Source organism: Danio rerio, chromosome 9 (genome assembly GCF_049306965.1).
Source record: "Danio rerio strain Tuebingen ecotype United States chromosome 9, GRCz12tu, whole genome shotgun sequence".
Lineage (NCBI taxonomy): Eukaryota > Metazoa > Chordata > Actinopteri > Cypriniformes > Danionidae > Danio > Danio rerio.
This window is the reverse complement of record NC_133184.1, coordinates 19,857,620-19,881,078: the sequence shown is the minus strand read 5'-3', so window position 1 is coordinate 19,881,078 and position 23,459 is coordinate 19,857,620. Positions and strand designations below refer to the sequence as shown.

At 37.2% G+C, this 23,459-nt stretch overlaps 1 protein-coding gene across 2 annotated transcripts in view; it reads right to left on the bottom strand.

The window, feature by feature from the left end:
• Positions 1-23,459, bottom strand: part of dnajc15 (DnaJ (Hsp40) homolog, subfamily C, member 15) — a 75,428-nt gene that overhangs the window by 15,385 nt on the left and 36,584 nt on the right. The window contains 1 exon segment of one of the 2 annotated variants that reach the window (NM_001003476.2): positions 1,138-1,880. The exons of the other annotated variant lie outside the window; for it this stretch is intronic. Coding sequence (NP_001003476.2) covers positions 1,810-1,880 — 71 coding nt within the window. The 3' untranslated portion in view covers positions 1,138-1,809. 2 annotated transcript variants of the gene reach the window in all.

Below are 23,459 nucleotides of genomic sequence, written 5' to 3'. Positions count from 1 at the left end.
TTGAATAAATTACAAACTCTGTGGATGATCAATATTGTGAACAACTTTCGCAGGATCACTTTCGCATGTCAAGATGTTCATAATATGTGCGTGTGCAGGTGCTCATAGGCGCACGCAAAGCTTGAAGGTAAACAAACAACGGCTTATCATAAGCATCTCATCGATGATTATTTACACAGTTGGCATTAAGAAGAACATGTAAACGTAATCTGACTAACTTCTAGCAGCTAAATGTGTCTGGAAAAATATTCAAAGGCTTTTATCCTCACAAACCGCGCGGACGTAAATGCGTCTGACTGTTGTGATTGGCTAAAGCAGACGTCTCACGTCAGCACGTTTTAGACGTGCACGCGCTTATTACGGGAATCTTCCTTCTGCATTCACACAGCGCAGCATTCCGGCAAATTGCCGGTAATGTTACAACTTCTCTTTCCGGAAAATAGCCAGAACGAATTTACCGGTATTTTCAAAAAGGACCTGTTCACACATATAACCTTTCCGGAAAATTGAAATGTCAGATTTTCATTGTCACAAGTTTTATCATTTATATAAATAGAAAATAAAATTCCTGAAAAAACACATTTCACAATTTCTGTTCAACAAAAAGATTTTTTAACACATTTCTAAACATAATAGTTTTAATAACTCATTTCTAATATCAGATTTGTTTTATCTTTGTCATAATGACAGTAAATAATATTTGACTAGATGTTTTTCAAGATACTTCTATACAGCTTAAAGTGACATTAAAAGGCTTAACTTGGTTAATTAGGTTAACCAGGCAGGTTAGGGAAATTAGACAAGTTATTCTATGACAGTAGTTTGTTTTGTGGACTATAGAAAACAAATATGTGGCTTGAAGGGGCTAATAATATTGACCTTAAAATCAATTAAAAAAAATTCAAACTTCTTTCATCCTAGCCTAAATAAAACAAATAAGACTGTGAAAATGTCCTTGCTCTTAAACATTATTTGAAAAATAATTAAAAAAGAAAAACTAATTCAAAAGGCTAATAATTCTGACTTCAACTGTATATAGTAATAATAATGTACATGCATAATAAACATTTTGATGATTTTTTGTTTTGTTAGGGTTTAAAAATGACAAGCATAAATGAACACAACAGAACAAAGATACAAAAGAAAGAGTTTAATTGTTGTCTGAGTGTTCTATAACAACAGTGAGATAGATTGTAAAATAAATTTACAATTTCCTATAGGCAAATGGTTTAAATGAGCTTGAATCTTACAGTCCCGTCTTAATAAATAAACAAGTTCACTTTAGTAGAGTTAAAGCGATAGTTCACCCCAAAATTTAAATGTACTCACTATTTACAAGTGGTTTTAAACCTTATAGAGTTTCTTTATTCTGTTGAACACCAAAGAAGATATTTTGGAGAAAGCAGAAAACCCGTGACCATTGACTTCCATAATGTTTGTTTTTCCTACTATGGAAGTTAACGGTTACATGTTATCAGCATTCTTCAAAATATCTTTGTTCGTGTTCAACAGTGAAGAACACTTCAAAAACAAGTAAAGGGTGAGTAAACAATGACAATTTCCATTTTTAGGTGGACTATTCTCTTAAACTTTGTGTTCAGAAGTGTTTCACAAGAAGATCCTTTAACATGATTGACCAACCTTTGCCGACTTGCATTTAGTATCGGTGAGGAATAGTGACAGATACAACAGAGTCGGCTGAGTTATGGCAGGAAAACGTGGAGATGAAGAGCGAGCTGTGGAGGCTCTGGGTGAGTTGGCGGCAGTGAAGTAGATGTAACTCTCTGCTGGGCTGGTGAAGGCAGCAGGTCAGCGCCGAGGGCCAGAGTCAAGCAGATCTTTTGCTTCATTGATCTTTGCTGCCAAATATGGGGATCCACCTGCAGGAGAAGCAGCAGTTATATTTCAGCATGTTCACCATTTGTCTCTTCTTCTTCCTCTTACTCTTTGAGACTGCAAAATGTGCGCTGCTCCCGATAACCTCTCTTTCCAGTAGCTTTCAGTCCAGACTGTTTAAAAAAAAAACGATAAACAGCCTAGGGTGCTGCTGTGATTTCTGCAAAGTGCAAAATGCAGACGGAATCATGGAATCCAGTCATGAAACAGAAATAGCCGTACAGCAACGCTACAGAATATAGACAATTTTGGATAAAGGAACAAACAGTAGTGGTGTACTGGTATACCTTTTGTAACACTTTAAAATGATTGCAGACTAAGAATCATTTATTAGACTTCAGGAAATAATTAGTTCAACATTTGTTAAGGATTAACTCTATATTAATAAAAGACATTTCTTACTTTGAGATTACTTAGAGAACTTACTTGACTTGATTCTAGTCCAATAACTAAAATTTCATAAATCAAGATGCATTTTATAGACAAGTAAAAACTATATTCTTGTTTTCTGAAATAATATGCCAAAATTTAGTGAGTTTTTTCCTATCATTTTGACATAAGACAAGATATTTTTATACTTCATTGGCAGATTATTTTGCTTGTTTGAAGGAAAAAACTCACTCAATTTAGCACATTTGAATTATAATTTTGCATTTTTTTAATTTCATTTTTAGAGTGAGGGTTAGAAAACCATAAAAAAAAAAAAAAACCTTTTAAAAAAACCCTGTTAAAAGTTTAGAGTTAGAGTTTAGAGATTTCCCAGCGTGGAATTGCAATTATTATAATGGGGTGGTGAAAAAAAAAAATTTAAAAGTTTTTAAAATCGTGTTTATTTTTTCTTAATTATGTTACAATTTTACCTGTTGTTAACATGAACTAACATTATTTAACTTAAATAACATTTACTAACGTTAACAACATGAATAAATACCATAATAAACGGAAATGCTTGAAGTTTCTGCCAACCCGACTCTACATCATAACTTTTCAATCCAGATGGATGGGGCAACCATTACTGCATCCAAAAAGGTGAAAAGCCTTGGAGTAACGATTGATGACCAACTAAACTTCCTTGACCAAATATCCACAACTGCTAGATCTTGCAGATTCGCACTATATAACATCAGAAAGGTCCGACCCTTCCTATCTGAACATGCAGCTCAACTCCTTGTTCAAGCTCTTGTTCTCTCCAGACTGGACTATTGCAACTCTCTACTAGCCGGGCTTCCAGCTAACTCTATCAAACCTCTTCAGCTGCTTCAGAATGCAGCAGCACGAGTGGTCTTTAATGAACCTATAAAAGCACATGTCACTCCGCTACTCATCCGTTTGCACTGGCTGCCAGTTGCTGCTCGCATCAAATTCAAAGCTCTTACGTTTGCTTACAAAGCGACTTCTGGCTTTGCTCCTTCTTATCTGCTCTCACTTCTGCAAATTTATGTGCCCTTCAGAAAATTGCGTTCTGTGAATGAACGTCGCCTCGTGGTTCCTTCCCAAAGAGGGAAGAAATCATTTTCTCGAACTCCTGCGATCAATCTGCCAAGTTGGTGGAATAAACTCACTAACTGCATCAAAACGGCAGAGTCACTTGCTGTCTTCAAAAAAACTACTAACTATTTAGTCTCCACTTTCCTTCCTAATCTCCAATTGCCTCTCTGGCTCGACCGCTAACTGTATTACTGAAAAAAAAAAGAAAAAAAAAGACTAATGTTTTCCTTCTTAGACTTTACACACCTGAAACTTGCCTACAGCACTTATTCATTGTTGCTCTTATAGTTGTGTAAATTGCTTCCTTGTCCTCATTTGTAAGTCACTTTGAATAAAAGCGTCTGCTAAATGACCAAATGTAAATGTAATAAATGTATTATTAAAAAGGTGGTCCACAGTGTATTTTTAAGACTTGGTTGTGTTTATAATATGCAAAGCAATGTCTGCTCATGCTTCACTTGTAGAAAATCACGTTATGTTTTTAATATATCTTATTTTGATTATATACAGCTACTCAGCTAACATGAAAACAACATATTTCCTAGTCCCTCTGAAAGCTCTCAAGAGGCTCTGATTGGTGGCTAACATAAGGTGCTGTGATTTGCAGATTGGCTCCACGTCACGTCATGCCCCTACAACCACAATCTTTTGCGCTGTGCAAACAGTCCAGTCAGAGCAACTGTTAGCAGAGTTAGTTGCCTGAATCAGACAGAAAAATGAAGCGCACAAAACTGAACCACACGTCTGCCTGCTCTCTAAAATATATTCTGACAAGTGTCTTTCATATATATTCGGAATAAACATGTGTAGGTAATATGAAACATTCACATATCTTTTGCGAGTTTGTTATTTGAGATGTACAATGCACGGAAAGCAATCAAATAGAAACACAGTGCAGCGCTGCTGAACATTGTGGCGTTTACAGGGAATTGACTGATAAATATGAATTTGCCAAACAGCATCTCGATTGTTTATGTCCCCACTACAACATACTGCTAACGCTATAAACTGTGCATGTTGTTGATCAATTTTAACAAATAAAAACACTTACAGGTTGTGGCTCACAATCCACAGTTTCATCTGTTGGAGGAGTTTTTAGCCAAATTCAGCACTGAACAGGGAGAGATTCTGAAAGTTTTCCTTTGTCAAATGCAAGCTATATCTTTTTATAATTCTGAAAATAATTAAAATTATTTTTTAAGCACTTCTCTCTTTGTGTCATGTCCTTTGGAAGCCCAAATACAGAAACAGAAGAAGCTCTGTGAAAATAGTAGCGTTTAAACTGCATTTTAGCTTTCTCTGCTAAAACATTACAGCACCTCTGACCACGCCGTTTTGCTGCGCAGGGTGTGTGCACAAGGTGAATGCATGTAACCGGAAGCCCTTGTGATCTCACTAGTCCGCATGCATTTTTTTGAAGTCACCAAACTTTGTTTGCTGTAGGTTTTGCCAAGCTAACTATGTAAAAGTCAATGTCTCCCTTTGCATTAAACATTGTCTCCCTTTACATTACATTCAGAGATGTTCACATAGCTACATTACACATCAACTAAAGTTTAAAATATGATATCGTAGTGGACTATCCCTTTAATAGTTTGTTCACATTATAATGCATTAACTAACATTAACTAATGGAGCATTATTTTAGAGTTATCAATTAAGGTGTTTACACATCTGTACTGCACTTTAATAATGTAACTAAAATCTGCATACTCCACACGTTTTAATTCGATTTCTGTTTAGATCGATTATGACTTTAATCTGATTGTATTAATACACATCTATCTATCTCTATATCACAAAACGTAATTGCATGTATGCACACACAAACACACACATACGCACACACGCACACACAAACATAGACAACGCACGCAGTGCTGACACACCAACGTGAAGCAGACACTTTACAAAAGGGGGGAAACTTGTCAAACTTAATGAAACATTTGAGGGCTCATGGACGCAGCTTAAAGGAGGAGAATTGGGCTGTCTTTGACAGCTTTCGAATTCATCTGGCACTTTCATTAACATGGACACCAATACTCAGCTTTGATGATTAAGATAAGGATTAAGAGTCTACCATGTACACGGCGATTTTTGATTACCTTAAAGGATCACGCGTGTCCCGAAATGCGGAGGTTTTTCTTTCCGTTGGCCATGCGGTATCAAATTCCATTAAAACATCCTGAATGAAAATATGCTAAATGAAAGTGAACTGCTGGACTGCTGTTAAATTCTAAATATTAAAAATGAAACACCCGAAATTGCATGAAACAGAAAATTTCCTTCTTTAAGCGCTTCCTTGGTCTTAGCCAAATTTCTTTGCACGTTAAACACACGCAGGATCGGAGCAAGCTGAAGTGGTGTTCTAGGCAAGCGGCAATCACGCCGTTTTATTTGTATGGAAGGCTGAGGGCCGTGAGGGAGGTGGTTGGTGTAGCGGATAATTGTGAGGACCGGGGGGTTCGCTTACTATTCTGCTGCCCACCTAGGTCGCCTCTATGGACGCGCCAGCCCTGAACACACGTCAGCCACAACAGGAAATAAAAAAAAATGCAAATGCGTTTAATCACGTGCGTTAACACGCTAATTTTGACAGCCCTAATATATATGTGTATATATATATATATATATATATATATATATATATATATATGTATATATATATATATATATATATATATATATATATATACATATATATATATATATATACATATATATATATATATATATATGTATATATATATATATATATATATATATATATATATATAAAAATACTGAACATTATGCATATATTATCAGTCACATTTTATGCAATACATCCCCTCGTAATGATTGACAGATATACATTTCTGTAGTTTAAAAGCCATTTTCACAACCCAATCAATTTTGAATAGTTAAAATTAAATTCCATGCTATATCTTCCTTTTCATTTAACACTCATTCCAGAATGTCATTCCAGAAGTTTCACACTGACTTTACAATTTGAATGAAATGGAGCAACATAATTCACTTGCTCAAGTCCACAGGCACAAGTCTATCTTGATTTGTGCAGCAGTCTGCACAAACAGCCCTGCATCCACACGCTTTTAGCAAAGAAATCTCTTTGCCTCCAATCACTGTCTTCCAGCCCACACTGATGGTGCATGATGGGAGCGTGTGGCTGTGAGGGGTAAAAAAAATGTGCTATTGCTGGCAGCGTGTGATGAGGCACACCTGGTGCCCGCTGCGCCTCATCACGCCGCTAGAAATTTCCATCGCATCTTTCCTTCAGTGAATCACATTCCACGAGCGCGTGCATCTGAGGTGCCCTGGAGGTCCGGAACACAGTCACAAAGACATGGCATGATTTTACCTGATGACAGCCAGACCCCCGCATCTGCACTGATCATTTCCCCCTCACTGCGTAACAGGCACAAAGCCTTCACCATCTCTTCAGCGCATTTACCTTGTAGCATTTTGTAAAGTTACAACTACTGACTATAAACAACATTTATTTATTGAGGGTGATTATCAAGTGGTGAGTTATGTTTGCATTCAGTTACAATTGTTTAGTTAATGCAAATATCTAATCAGCTAATCACATGGTAACCACTCAAAGCATTCTAGGATGTAGACATTAGCTATGTTTCTATCCAGCTATGTTCAAGTGCATGTGAAATACTGCATTATTATTATTATTTTTTAGATAAACAGTATGCGCACAAGCACAATTGACTAAGATAAACTTTTTATCCCATAAGAAAAAAATGTGCATAAACTATGATATATTCCATATTCCTCTTTTGCACATAAGAGAGGTTTAAGTTTATTGCCACATCAGCTTCACTGGCTTTGTCATGGCAAAAACAGATACAATGTACAAACATTTTATAATTATATCACTTTACCATAATAAAAAGTCTTATAACAATAAAAAGACAAAATACATAAAATAAGCTACAAATTTAAAACTACTTTTAATACTTCTGATAAATGTTCTACCATTTTTTAGGACTAGCATTTAAAAATATTTCCTTTAAAGTCTCTTCAGTTAAAAATGGTTGTCTGATAACATTAAAAATAGAGCACTTCAAAAGTATTTTTGTCATAAGTCTAATTTACATCTTTGGATGGAAACATCGCTATTTTGTTGAGGAAAATAGGTAACTGAAGTGACTTTGTAGGTGGGATGTTTGTTACTGGTAGATAAACCTGTCACAATAATCAACATATAGACTTATCGCACAACACATGGACATGATTTCAATCATTTTTGGCGATGCAATATATATCAGCCATACAAAAAAATAAATAAAATAATATTCTAGCAACATTTTAGCTGATTGCGCAGCCTCTCTATCTCTATTAGAGGTGTCAATGTCAGTATGGTTAAAAAAAAACACTTTAGTATTTACCACAAATTACTAAGTATATTTTTATGTGGATGTCCTTCAACTGAAAATAAATAGCAGATAGCAGATATCACAGCCTCTGGTGCTTTTAACCTTACACTTTTTTGTATTTATTTGTTTGGGATATTCTGATTCTATTGCCTTATTATTAAATTGTTAAAATGACTATAATTAAATGTGTTCTTTGGAAGAGTGTACTTGAATTGTGATGCTATTTTATTATCATTCTGGCATTATATAATGACATAAAGTGGCATAAAATGACAATAATATTGTTTATCGCAATATATTTTGGTGCAATATATCGTACAACAAAAACAGATATCGTGATAGGGCTACTGGCAGATGGGCTGAGTATTTAATTTGAACATTTTCTATTGGTCCAAAAAAGGAAATATTTAATGAATGGTGGTAATTTTGGGGAACATGTCTTGATGGTAGATTTCAGAGGAGAATGACATGATTAAAGCTGATAAAACCCCCAAAGTTAATTAAACCATGAATCAGATGGGCTACAGCAGCAGCAGCAGAAAAGCACACCACTGCCAATCCTGTCAGCTTAAAAATGCAAACAAAGGCTATAAATTACAAATGGTCAACAAAATAAGACATTATCAAATTGGAAAAAAGTTGCCAGTAATGAGTCTTGATTTGTGCTGCAACATTTGAATTTTCAGGTCAGCATTTGAAAATAACAAATCCATCCTGCCTTTAATTAATAGTTTAGGCAGCTAGTGGAGTGATGGTGTGGGAAGAGACTTATGCCTAGTAGTAGTAGTACAGAACTGCATGCATAATGCAAACCCTTACATATGCAATAAAAATATTACTAATTTATTTAAGTCTTAGAAACATGTGGATAAAATGTATTGCTGTTCCTCAAAGCTGCAAAAAAAAAAATAAAAAATACAATAAAGGACATCATGTCAGGTGTGGCAAACGCACATTCAACCAGCTTGCATACAAGTTGTGAGACCTCAGCTGCAAAGCCATGAACCGTCTTACAAAAATTGTCAAAATGTCATGTCAAAAGGATTTCTTGTTCACACATAAAAAATGTTTACCAACACTGACCGTGATGACATCACATTCACAGCATACACTCAATGAGACTTAATGGGACGCTCAATAAAAACAAACCACTAGTACCAACTGGCACTGTTTAAATGCCACAGCCTATCAAATTTTTGAGCAAGTGATGTGAAATTGTGATTTATTTGTTTTATTTTTCGTCATTTAACTCATGGTGTAATTGATGGGTATTGGTTATAGAATTACTGTATAGGGAAAGTAATTAATTTAATCCAGTTTGTAATAAGGCTGTTAAATGAAATGTAAATATTTTTTTGGATAACATGTATAATATCACCTTACTCAATTTAGCTAGTCCAATTTGGCTATAAATTACTTATTACTAATTATAATACAAAATTCAAAAGAAATTTATTTTTTACATCCCTATTTGGTGAAATAATAAAAGAAAAACTCCATGATAGTGTTATCAAGACATTGAAAAAAAAAGGGGAAAAACAATTGTGAAACTGACGACGGCAGCCAAAAGAGAAACTAACATCAATATTACTCTCAGCTTCAAAGATGCTGCATTACAAACACCTCTCATAAACATAATTTGTCACAAAGATGATAAAACACATATGTACATATGCATAGAAATGTTCATACTTTTTTTAAAAATCAAAATATTAAAAACTTTCAAGGATTTAAGATTGATGATTGTTAAATGCCTCTGTCTTGTGAAAAGGGTCCATTGTGTAGTTTAAATAGCTTATTGACTGTTGTGCACTGGATCACAGATCCAGGATCAGATGAAGGGTTACTCATGAACAGTAGAGTTAATGCTGAATGACTGATAGACAAAATAAAAATGATGATCAGCTCATCAAGAGGTGACAGATATTGGCCTGTCTAAACGTGACAAATGTTCTTAAGGGAAAATATATTATCACACATGATCATTCACACTATGAACGACTCGCTGCGACAAGCGACAAAGGCACAAAGTGACAAAGGCACAAAGCGAAAAGCGACAAAGTGTCAAGCGGCAAAGCGACATGCGACAAAGCGACAAGCAACAAATCGTTGAAGCGTCAAACGCACAAAGCGTCAAGTGACTATTGGACAAGCAACAAAGCAACAAGCGACAAATCAAAAAGCAACTAAGTGACAAAGCAACAAGCGACAAAGCAATAAGCGAAAAATGGACAATTGAGAAAGTGACAAGCCCCAAACAGGGCCAGCGCGTCCATAGAGGCGACCTAGGCGGCTGCCTAGGGTGGCAGAATAGAGGGAGGCGTACGCGACACCTCCCTCATCACCCGCGTCCTCAGCAGTTATATTTGCGCCTAGGGTGGCAGAATAGAGAGGGCGGCGTCCGCGACACCTCCCTCACCACCCAGGTCCTCAGTTATATCCACGTTACCTCTCAACCCCCTCTGTCTACATAAGCAACAGCGACTGTTGGAGACCAGGTGGGCGTGTCGAGCAACGTGACAAAGTTTAAAAAAATCCTGTCACACTTTATTTTGATGGTTCGTTTATAGAATTTAAGTTACAATGCATTTACATGCCAACTAATTCTCATTAGATTATAAGTAGACTGTTAGATTAGGGTTAGGGTTAGTGTAAGTTGACATGTACTAGCAGAGTTTCTTATAATTAGTTACATTTCTGCTGAATGTCTGTATCAACTGATAATAGCAGACAGTCAACTAATACTCAAATAGGCCATCAAAGTAAAGCAAATTAAACCAAAAATTCTTTAACTTTTTGCAAATGAAAAGTGACTTTCTTGAGCAAAAGTTAAGAAAAAAAAGCAGTATAGAAAAGATAAGACACACAGCTAAAATGTAAAAACAAGGCAGAAAAAATCTGATAATTATAATTAATTAATTAAAAGTTATATTAAACTGAATAATACGTAGAATAAATATATAATCATAATTTTCATTATTATTATTATTATTATTATTATTATTATTATTGTTGTTGTTGTTGTTATAATTATGCACTTCTAGTTGTATGTTAAAACAATTGGTGGCATAAATATCTAGGAATATAGAATTAAAAAACAAATATCTGAGTTTGGGTGTCCAATTGTGGTCCAATTTTTGGGGGTATTTTTTATATATTTTTTGTGAGCAGTGCTGTGACAACACTGACCTTTCTCTGGCTGAAGGACGATTTACATAGGGCCCCAGAAATCAATTGTTAGCTCGCTCTTGCTCTCTCTCACACACACACTTTGCTTGCCCGCTTGCACAAGACTATCATGATAAGCAACAATAACAAATTGGCAAACACACAGGAGAGCGAACAGGTAGCAGGGAGCAGGGCCTGAGGAGGCTGCTAATCTGTCTCTGTGTCAGAGAGGAAGCGGAGCTGCGAGCTCAACACAGCCTGCGCCGATACACTTAATTACACATTATTTCGTCTCCCAATATCATTTCGCCCAGGGCATTTCCTTCACACATTATCAATGGACTTATTTGACAAGAATTTTTTTTAGTGACTAATAAAAACTGTTCAAGATCAATCAATTAATCAACTGAAGCATCTTTATTAGTTAAACAATTAGTTAGCTTCATTACCAGCAGCGAAATCTTTGCATGTTTTTTTTTCTGTATAAATATTATTAAACTAAGCTAATTTTCACCACTAGAGGGTGAGTATTAACAATAAACAAAGGCATTTTAATAAGTGTGGAATCATGGGGCTTGTGGTTTTCATTATATCCTACAGAACTCTCAACGTAAAGCTGCGGTCAAATTAGAGTTCAAGTATGAGAATTTCTGTCATACAACTGATCAATGGCGCAATATATTAAGCATTCCATATTCTGAACAGACAAGTTATGTTTTGATTTCCACAATTTGGTCTCATGCATTCAAGGGATGTGAATTCGCAGGTTAGAGTTCACCAAGTATGAACTTTCAAATTCATCGACATGCAAAACCTTTTCTCTGAGCTTGCGTTTTCGGTCCGACGCATTTGCATACCAATAAATGGAAGTCTAAGGGGCAAAAAGTGCAATGACTACGGCTTTAGTTCTACATTTTGTAGCGTAATTTCGAAGATCTCATACATACCTTCTTTGTGCTTTGCTCAACCCCCAATGACGGGGGGTTTAGGGGAGAAATTTGGGGGCAAGTCTTCTTATGAAAAATTGTATGAAACTGTATGAATTCGTACGAATTAGCCACTTCTGACAATTCGGAAAACAGTTATGATTGCTTGGTAGTTTGGGCTATAACTTCTTCAGACATCATGTTCATGGGTGAGCTAAAGTATTCAATACTTCCAGTTATTTCACTCGTGATCATGTGGGACAGAAGCAGCACTGTTTTATCATGCTAAATACATTTTAAGGTTCATTATAAGGCTGCTCTGTGCAGCCTATTAAAACATACAAAATAATAAAGCATTTTTGGGGTTTCCTTCTTTTCTTTAAAACCAAACTGGAAATTGAGGGTGTGTGATGTTATAGTGATATAGGACACAGTCTGTATCACTAGTTAAAATTGCTTAAACATTCTTTGAAACATTTGGGATAAGTCAGCAGAAGATATAACACTGTTTTAGCGTTTTTGTTACATCTTAATGAAAAAAAATTACAATACTAAATTATTACTTTACATACTAAAATCTGTCAAATATTCGGCTGATTTGAACCGTTTTCTAACTAAAAGCAATGGCATGGGATAGAAGAACTATTTTCCATACTAAAGGAGATTTTATCCAAACCAGCACCAGAAATTTCTATTTTAGAAAAGGATGAAGAACAGGATAAACTAATCAACTCGGGTACACCTCATGTGCTATATTCATTGTTAAATGCTAATAATGTGTGTTTAAATTCCATTTTACATGACATTTGTTGGCATACTACAGAAAGCAGCAGCAGATAGGTCACCTCAGATCTTGAAAATAAAATTAATTAATGAATAAAAACCATTTGAAATTGAACTTTAGAACTGTGATTCAACAAATATTAATCATTCAGCATGTACATGTAATAAAGTTAAAGAGGTTTAGTAGGTATTAATTGCATTGTAAACATTACCATTTCTCTGGAGTGCAGTGCACTATTCTGTGCTTCTGAATGGCTGTATTGAAATTTCTATCGGGTTTCGTATGGTGCAAACAGCCAAATTGCTTATCGCTGCAAAGCTCGTTACTTTATTGCTAAGACACAGGGTTAAAATGTAATGCCTAGTTCTGTAATGCCTGATTTGAGCCCGATTTGGAAGTTAATGAGCTCGCCGACAGATCGAGCTGTGATCTGGAAGAAATCTGCGGGTGCACGGCGCTCGCCGCTCTTTATGTGTGTACCACTGAACAACGCATCAACAAGGCTCGCTGACGCGTCGCCGACACCTCGCAGACGGAAATCCAACATTTAGCATGCTAAATATTCTAGAGCAGTCGGCCGACTCAACCCTACGTGTGGTCAGATGTAGTGACAAGCTGCAGCCAATGAGAGAGCATATCACCATGAGCTGAATGACTGTGTGTTCAGGAGCTCAGCAGAAACATCTGTGATTGGTCAGAATGGGCATCGATGCACTCGCTTCATTCTGCGTAAGCACAGACATGAGAGTAGGATATATTAACAGTGGAACTAGAATTCTGTAACTATTAGAATTACCATACTGCTCATTCTGACCGTTCTTATATAAAATGCCATATTGTCACAACATATTTACATTCAAAGCTATTATTGAGATATTAAAAATAAGCTTTGAATGTTTGGCATCATATTTAATGACACCATTACCCTAATAAAATATAATCTTTTTTTTGGTAATACAGCCTATAAATATGTAGTTAAGATACTAAAACACTTAAAGGTCTTGGCTTACATTTTCATTTTCAAACAGCTATTTCACAGCACAGAATATGCTGTTTTGAAAGATATCTGAAGTAAATTGATGTTTTTGCCATCAGAAAGTTTTGTTTATGTTAGCAGGAAGTTGCTAGGCAAGAAAATGCACACATATTTAAAGTCACAGTGAAAAGTATCAGACATGCATGCAGTCATTTTAACCAATATGGTAATTTAAGGCAGAAATGCTCAGTTCTTTACTGTTTTGTAATAAAAAAATAACAATGTCAGAAAGAAATACACTGATAGTTAGAAAACGGCAGGGTGTTATAAATATGTTAGTTTTATTTCAAAGAGTTATAAAATTACAAAAATTAAAAACTCTCTGTGTATCTATCCACTGGAACCTTGCAGATTAGTGATTAATCCGCTGATGAATCAGCTGATATGACAATGTTTTTAAATGCTTTCTCCAAAGCTTGAAACGCTGTCAGTGATGTAATCAGCACACAAGCAGCCAATAGTGTTCAGCTTTTTCTGACGACTCCTCCCTCAAAATTTCATTGGCTGTGGTTTGGTAGCTTGAATGAGCTGATGGGGAATGAGTTGTTGTCAGATCATGTAGTGTGTGACCCCCCTATTGTGGATCATTCACAGAGTGTTGCGTAGTGTGAACACCACAGAGATTAAAAGACACAAAGTCAAGTCATGTAGTGTGAACGGTACAGCGATCTGCTGATGTTTAAAATCCTGTATTGTGAACTAGGCTTAACCTGCTCATACTGCGTTTATGTTTGTAACATTTATATTATTTGCTAAATAATAAATGCATCATGTGGAACTCTGAATCTGCGTCTCATTTTGAGGCTGTTACTGTCAACCAGAGGTCGCATTTTCAGTTGCGGGGACATGTTTTGAGAACCTTCCTGACTGAATAAATTAAATACGTCTTTTTCCACCAGGTCAACCCGAGGTGCTGAAATATAATTGGCTAAACTGGCATTAGGCGAGTTGAAGGGACCAAAACATAGGGCGTACTCACAATGTACAGTTGCCTTGAACCGGGCCGAAGCACGCTTGTCCCCCCTCTCGTGTCCCCCGATGGCCTGCACTCACATTACTTTCAGGCCTGAGCACGCTTGCGTCATTGATGATGTGCTGTTTAGTAAGAAGTGCTCTCAGTCAGTACAGTGGAAATTTCTTTAGTTATACTGTTTTAGTCGTTTGTGATGCAGTGACACACAGTCAAATATTTTACCAAACAGATCAGCCATTTTTGACGCTCATAAACAATCATAAAGTCCTTGTGCTGCAAGTATTATGAGGTTTCCTAAAGGTGTAGCTGTCGTGTAGTGAGGGGTTTGCGTCTTTAATAATCTACGACAGTTTGTGTTCATTGAACAGTAAGAATGATTAATAAATTCATATGAAACAGTCCCGTAAAAGTCACATCTCGTCTTCAGTTTGGGGCTCAGGCACAACACTACAAGTGTACTGCGCCAAAGCCTAAGTGAACCGCACTCTGGCACACCTCTTCCAACCGGGCCAGGGCCGGCCAACTGAACCATGCCTGAGCCCGATTCAGAGCACTCACTAAAACAGACTGGGAAATGGGCCTGGGCACGGTTCGGATAGCATAGTGTGAGTAGGCCTATAGCAAGATGTTCCGGCATGTAACGCAAATTCTTAAAGCAGAATAACTGACTTCAGCATTGTTTTTCAAATAAACAATTATGTTTACTTAGCAGGTTTCTTAAATATCTGCAAACATGTTTTTATGCTCTAGAGTTTAAAAACTTGCATACCTTAAAAACAAACAAACAAACTGTTGTGTCAGTTTACAATGACACAACAATAATTGGCCACCTTAGAGTATAAAATGTATATGTCATGTTGAATACAATACTAAATAAATTATTGAAAACCAAAGAGCAGTATTACAAGATGTTGTCAGTTGAAAAATGATGGCTTATAAATTATCCTCACAATCTTGATTGAAACACTTTTACCTCAAACAATACCCACCTCTAATTAGGAATCTGCTTGTTAACACAATTATGCTGCTTAATGTGAAAGCTGTATTTGTGAACAAATATATGTGTATATGAATAATGCAACATTTGTCTTTTGTTTTTTTTTTCTCTAAAAAAGCAGTGGAAAATGCCTTTTTGATTTTTTGCAACAAGATTTTTCACTCTTGACAGCTCATTTGTGGCTTCTTTGTGCTGAAATGACGACTTCTCGTTTTAAACCATTTTAAAACGGATACATAAATATTCAGAGGATATCACTTCGATATAATAAATTTGCTCTTCATAACCCAGCCCGTGTCAAAACAAAGCACAAATGCAAGTCAGCATCCAATCAGACAGAACACAAACAAAAAAATGTTTTAGCTTCTTTTATTTACAGCTTCTAATAGAAGAGTCAAGGCATGTATGACGGTTTCTCAATGTTCCCATTTGCTCATAGCCAGCAAACTAATGAAAGCCAATTCAACAATCATTCCATGCCATTACGCTGACCACTCAAAGTTAATCATCTCATTATGGCCCGAAGAGCAGATAACGCCGATCCTCATGTCAATGTGAAACTCTGCCATAAGGGCTTCACACAAAATGAAGACAGAAATATAGAAAAGCGTTCAATCTCAGTTGGACTGCAGAGCGTTTTCTGACTTTTGTGTGAGATGTTGTCAAGATGAGATGTTGAACAATATTGATAACTCACTAGTCACTGAGTTCTAACATTGAAGGTCTTTCTGGACAAAAAAGGGCCAGACAGAATCTTCAGCCTTGTTTTGGTATTTTTAAATAGAATTGTGTTAAAAAAGGTTTAAAATGCAAATCTATTTTAAAAACACTTTGCACAAGATGAAGATTGCTGTTTGGTAAATATAAGCTATGCAGTATGTCTCAAATAATACATCCACTGAAAAACATGCAAAAATATTGCTTTACAAATTGTTTTGTATCCAATTAATCTGAATCTTTGGACAATAATCAATAATTTGACTGAAATAAATATAAAGAACTGAAAAAAAAACAACAAATTTTTCGTCATCAACATGGCACCGAGCATGTTCGCCGTGTTGCAAGCTACCAGCAATCTTTGTTCTGTTTCATGTGTTTTACTTCTATTTTTGACGTTTTTCGTGCTGGATGTACACACTCTTATCACCTACGAAAGACACACACTTTGGGAAATTGGCTCCCTCATTGCACATCGAAGACCGGGCTTTGTGTTCTTAAACGACGCTCTGTTTACAAACACAGCAACAGAGCCTTTTGTCTGGGTCAAACTACCGAAGCGATGAAGGAAACACAGCCGGAAAAAAGGAAAGAGAGCCGGCGTCATCGTCAGACTGAGACGCCGTGAATTTCGACCTCTGCTCCTCACCATTCTGCTGGCTAATGTTCAGTCCCTGGACAACAAACTTTGCGAGCTACAGGCACCCATTTCCTTCCAAGTGGAAACAAGAAACTGCTGCATTATCTGCCTTACAGAAACCTGACTGTCTGCAGAGGTACCAGACACAGCTGTTGAACTTTTGGGTTCGCTGTGCACCGCTCAGATAGAACGAAAGAACTCACAGTGAAAAGTAAAGGAGGAGGTGTTTCTTAATTAACAACTCATGGTGTAATGAGAGAAACATACACCCAGTTAGATAATTTTGTTCTCCAGACCTGGAATATCTTATGCCTCGGTGTCGGCTACACTGGTTACCAAGGGAGTTCACAGCTGTTATCATTACGGCTGTGTACATCCAACCTAAAGCCAACACAGAGCAGGCGCTCAGGGAACTTTACGGATACTAAAGTTGAGCAGAAGTGAGCAGGACACCGCACACCCGGAGGCAGCGTTTATTGTTACAGGGGACTTTAACAACGCCAATCTCAGGAAAATCGCTCCAAAATACTATTAACACATCACTGCAAACACACGTGGGGACCGAATTCGCGACCATTGCTATTCCCCGTTCCGAGATGCATAAAAATCCCTCCCCGCCCACTGTTTGGCAAATCAGATCACTCTTCTGTTCTGCTTTTGCCTGCTTATAGGCAGAAACTGAAACGGGAACCACCCACCCTCAGGACGTTTCAGAGCTGGACGGACCAATCGGATTCCATACTTCAAGACTGTTTTGATCACGTGGACTGGGATATGTTTGGGCAGTGTGTGATGACGACATTGAAACGTACTCAGACAAAGTCACGTGCTTCATCAGGAAATGCATAGAAGACATGGTGCAACAAAAACTGTCCGTATCCACCCCAACCAAAAACCATGGATCAATGGCGAAGTTCGAACAGCCCTATCAGTGCAATCTGCCGCCTATAAATCCAGAAATGCTGAGGAACAAAAACAAGCAAATTACAACCTCAGAAAAAACCATCAAAGCAGCAAAACGTCAATACAGAGACAAGGTAAAGGGTCAATTTAGCACCAATAATGCAAGGAGCATGTGGCAGGGACTTAATTACTTAATGGACTTCAAAAAGTAACAAATCCGCCACTGTAAACATTGCTGCATCTCTCCAGGATGAGCTCAGCTCGTTCTACGCCTGCTTTAAAGCCCAGGAAAGCACGCGCACACTGCGCACCCCCGCGGCCGAAACCGAAACCGCCAGCACACTCTCTGTTTCTGTAGCGGACGTAACGAGAGCTTTCCGACGCATGAAGATCTGGAAAGCTACTGGCCCAGATGGCATTCCTGGTCGTGTACTTAAAGCATGCGCACACCAGCTAGCAGGGGTTTTCACCAACATCTTCAACCTCTCGCTTTCTCAGTCTGTGGTTCCCACATGATTTAAGACAGCTACTATTGTGCCCATACCGAAATCAGCTAAAACCACGTGCTTATATGACTGGTGTCCGATTGCTCTGATATCCATCTTCAGCAAGTGCTTTGAGAAGCTGATTAAAAAGCACATCTGCTCTGTACTGCCCGCTCACACTGACTCTCTGCAATTTGCATTCAGGAATAACCGCTCCACTGATGATGCAATTGCTTTCACCTGGAACACTGCTCTGTCTCACCAGGAAAAAAACACATGTGAGAATGCTGTTTGTGGACTACAGCTCACCATAGTGCCTGCCAAGCTGGTAGTGAAGCTCTAGATTCTGGGTCTTCACAGCTCATTGTGCAACTGGATCCTGGACTTCCTGTCAAGCAGACGCCAGGTTGTCAGAATGAACCATATTACCTCATCCACACTGATCCTCAACACTGGTGCTCCACAGGGCTGTGTTCTCAGGCCACTCCTGTACTCCCTGTACACACGACTAGACAGCCAAACACAGCTCCAACGTCATTGTTAAATTTGCCAAAGACCTGGTGGTGGATTTCAGGAGAGAAAAAACACACCCCCATCACCATCAACAGGACGCCAATGGAGAGAGTCAGCACTTCCAAGTTTCTTGGAGTCCACATCACTGAGGATTTTACATGGACTGCCCACACAGACGCAGTGCTGAGGAAGGCACAAATACGGAGGTTTGAAATTAGCCCCCGCATCCTCCTGCACTGTAGAGAGCATCCTGTCTGGCTTTATCACAACCTGGTATGGAAATAGCACCAGCAGCAATCGCAAAGGCCTACATAGGATTGTGCAAACCGCTGGACGCATAGTAGGAGGTGAGCTTCCCTCACTCCAGGACATCTACACCAGGCGGTGCATGAGGAAAGCCAAGAGAATTATCAGTGACTCCAGCCACCCAAGCCATAGACTTTTCTCTCTGCTACCCTCAGGCAGACGGTTCAGACTATCAGGCTAATGAACACTCAACACACCACACACAGACTCTTCCATACACCATCAATATGTAGCATGCACTGCACTTTAACCAATCCATACTTGAAACAATACTGCCTACAACTATGTGGACACCAAGTCATTGTACATATCGCTGTTAATTTCAAATTGTCGTTGTATTTGCACTGTCTGTATTTTGTACTGTCTGGAGCCAGCACCCAAGCTTTTCACTCATCCTAGCACACGTGCTGCTAATGATGTGACAATAAAAGTGATTTGATTTTTGGTTTGACATGTTTAAATATAAGTCCAAATAATTAGCCCTCCAATAATATTTTACATATTTTTGAATTGCTGTTCAGCAGAGTTTTTTTCTAAACATTTGTAACCATGCATTTTAATAAGTAATTTCTGTACAGTTCATAATATATATATTTTTTAATATTCACTTTTTGCACTATTTATTTAGCAAGACACCAGCTAAAAGTGCAATTTAAATAGGTTCATTAGGTTAACTAGGCAAGTTAGGTTAATTGCGCGAGTGATATGACAGCTGTTCAAAAATAATTTCCTAAGGGGTCTTTTAAAATAATATAAACCTGACAAAAGTCTTGTTGTTGATCACAGTTGTAAAAGCAACAAATAATAACTTGACTTCTTGTTGATCATTTGAAAAACGGGCAGAAGGTAGTGGAGTCCTGCAAGAACACTTTCTTTGCCATTCCAGATGACTTTATTAATAAGTGATTTGAGTCATTGCAGAGATGTATGGATGCAGTCCTCCAAGCTCATGGGAGTCATACACAAAATTAATTATTTTCCACAACACCCTGACTTTATATTCTATACTGTACATTATTTCTGTTAAGTGACAAGACTTTTGTCTAAGCAAAGTTAAACTTTACTGCCCTAATTAAAAAAAGTAAGGCATTATCATACTTTATTTAGGAAATTTAGCCTTTCATATAAGCCATATACATACGTATAAGCGTTCAGATGTGCAAAAACCTCTAAATCCATCAGACCTCTTTTCTTGTAAATGAGCATTTTCTATCAGGCTCCTCTGATAAGGTTCAGAAGTTTAATTTTATATGTAATGAAAAGGTTATTAGCTAGTAAATAAATTTTTTTTTCAAAAATGTCACTTTAGACAATTCTTTGTTTTTTAACAAGGTAAATTTTCTTTTGCGTCAAAACCAGCTAAATCCACGTCTCCTTTTTATGCAAAACCCTCTAAATACACCTATTGGAACAAGACAGAGTAATTAGTTAAAAATGAAGATGCCATGAGAAATTATTTTACCAAGCATAAAACACATGCACAAACCACCTGAAATTTAAAGGCACCTATAGTGAAAAATCTACTTTTCAAGCTGTTTGGACAGAAATGTGTGTAAATATAGTGTATATACTGTCATATTGGGGTGAAATAAACACACCCAGTCTTTAACAACATAAAAATGGTGGACCAATTGGAGCGGTTTTCACATCGAACACAACTTTACTTAGGAGTGCAGTCCCCCCACCCACCAATATTGATTGACAGCTGCACGCATTAACAAATCTCCGTAGTAATGCATTAAATCATATTGACAAGACAGGACGAGCACAAAGCAACCGGGAATAAAAGGTCTGTTCAGTTTGCTAGGATCATCAACCATCATCAGACATGATCATGAGTTTTACAAGTTTAACATGTTTTAAAACAGTGCATGTGTGTAATGAAGTACAGCGATTCACTTCAGATTCACTTCATCAGCACAGCCACGTGTCTCTCTCACTGTCTCTGTGTGTGTCTGCAGTATGTATGTGTGTGTGTCTGCCTGCGTGTCTACGCTATGTATATGTGTGTGTGTGCGTGTGTCTGCCTGCGTGTCTACGCTATGTATGTGCGTGTGTGTCTGCGCTACTTGTCTGTGCTATGTGTGTGTGTCTGCGTGTCTGTGCTTTGTGTGTGCGTGAACTCATTGTTGCAACTTCACAAAAAATGCATCAAATACTAATTGGTAAAGTTCATACTGTAGTATTTCTCACAAATGTTACATGAGATCTGCTTCCTGAGGCAGCCGAGGGCGTGTTGAGGCATGTTGCTGACTGGCACGTGGGATCGGTGGGCGGGGATGACTCACCTTAAAGGCCCAGTGCAAAAAAACAGCAACAACCTTTTCCCAGCTATATTACAGACAATTCAAACAGCTATAATAAATACTCTGATGTTTTTTTTTTTTTTTGAGCTGAAACTTTACAGACACATTCTGGGGACACAAAAGACTTATAATAAATATGAAAAGGGTAACCTATGTGCCCTTTAATATATATTAATCTGTAAAGTAAGTGGAGGTTCATTCCGTTGTGATAATCAAGGAAAAAGCTGAAGAAAAACGAATGAATGGAATGTGTAAAGTGCATTAATCAATAACATTAAAACTGACATTAATTAAGTCTTATCAATCTGTTTTCATTTCTGATATTTAGGATTTAGATTTAACGCAAATAGAACATTGTAAACATTGTAAGCTTAGCTTGACAGAATCAAATAATGTAGTGTAAAAACATTATCATCAACATTACATCAATATCTGTGGATTTGTCCATTAATATATAAAGCTTATCAGAAGTATAGATATTATGAAGTAATATAAATAATGTATAGTTTTTAAATCATATTTATCTTTTAAAAAAATAGCTTAAACTAGCAAATAAAACACAAGGTAGGCCTACTGGGCAAAAAGGGGATGCCTCTGAGACAATTTTACAAGCTGTAATTAATTCATTCTCACTATAGGTCTTGGTCCCGTGTTTATCCTCATAGCAATCACGTGGGATAAAAGAACCGCATCTTAACTCTGTCATTCGTGAAATGGAGTTGCCGTTTATTGTATAGTAAATCTGACTCAGTCAAAGTAGCGTCGCTGAACAAAAACACGTTATAAATGTATGTTAACCTTCCGACTGCACATTGTGTTTTCTATTTCTTACAATGCACAGAGTTTTGAGGTACGGGACATTTTCAGTTGCCATTAATTGACAGTAGGACAGGCTCATCCAGTTCATCAAACTTTGTCTTATAAAATCTAAATCGAAAGCGGAATTTGTCTGCTTATAAAAGCCGCCATTTCAGCACGCTGCTACATTGAAAACACAGGATTTGATTTGCGCTTCTGATTGGTTCTCGGGAAATAGCGGCTTTTACTCCACTTTAAAACTCAGAAATAAACCAAGATTCAAGTTACAGTATATATCTATTCTCAAAAGTCTAAGCTCAATCAGATGCACAGTACATAAAATAACAAGTAGAGTGCATTACATCATAAACTTTTCTCCCTGCTGTTAATCACACTCCGGCAGAACTGATGCTAATGTCGCACAGCATCAGTCACCCTGAACACTGTGGTTGCTAAGAGACAGTTTGTTGACAACTAAACACCTGTGACATTTAGTTGCTTTGCAATTACGTTTCCTTACAAGCTCATTGTGCAAGTCAGAGAGGTGGTGGAAAGTTAAAGATATGAGGTAGGACTCCAACTGTGGATGGAAAGTAGCATGTAGGTCTGCACAAAATATTGTATCAGGCTCAATAGTCGCATGTACAAATGTCAAAAATGGACAAGCAGAACAATACAGTTCAGAACACATGAGACTTGTGTAATAATTCAATATCAATTATCAATTCTTGCAATATAAATTCAATAACAGACAATAATTTAGTGCTTAATAGATTTTATCCAGATTTGACCCTAAAATCAACACAATTGTTCTAAAACAGCAAATTATTTCAACAAATAGCCAGTTCATTTGGTAAAATTGTTCTCATATCACATGCACTGGAGAAAAACAAAATGCGCAAGTTATTTTCCTGTTATGCAGCTCGTATTGGAATTTTAATTCAATATTGTGTGAAATGCATGCAAACATGCTCATGAGAGTGATCTGTGTGATCACTGGGTCTACCTGCTGTTTTTAATTTGAATCTAAAGGGATTATTAAAGGGATAATGCACATAAACATGAACGTTTCCATTTAATTTACTCACCCTCAGGTCATTTAAGATGTAGGTGACAGCAAAGAATTTTTGGC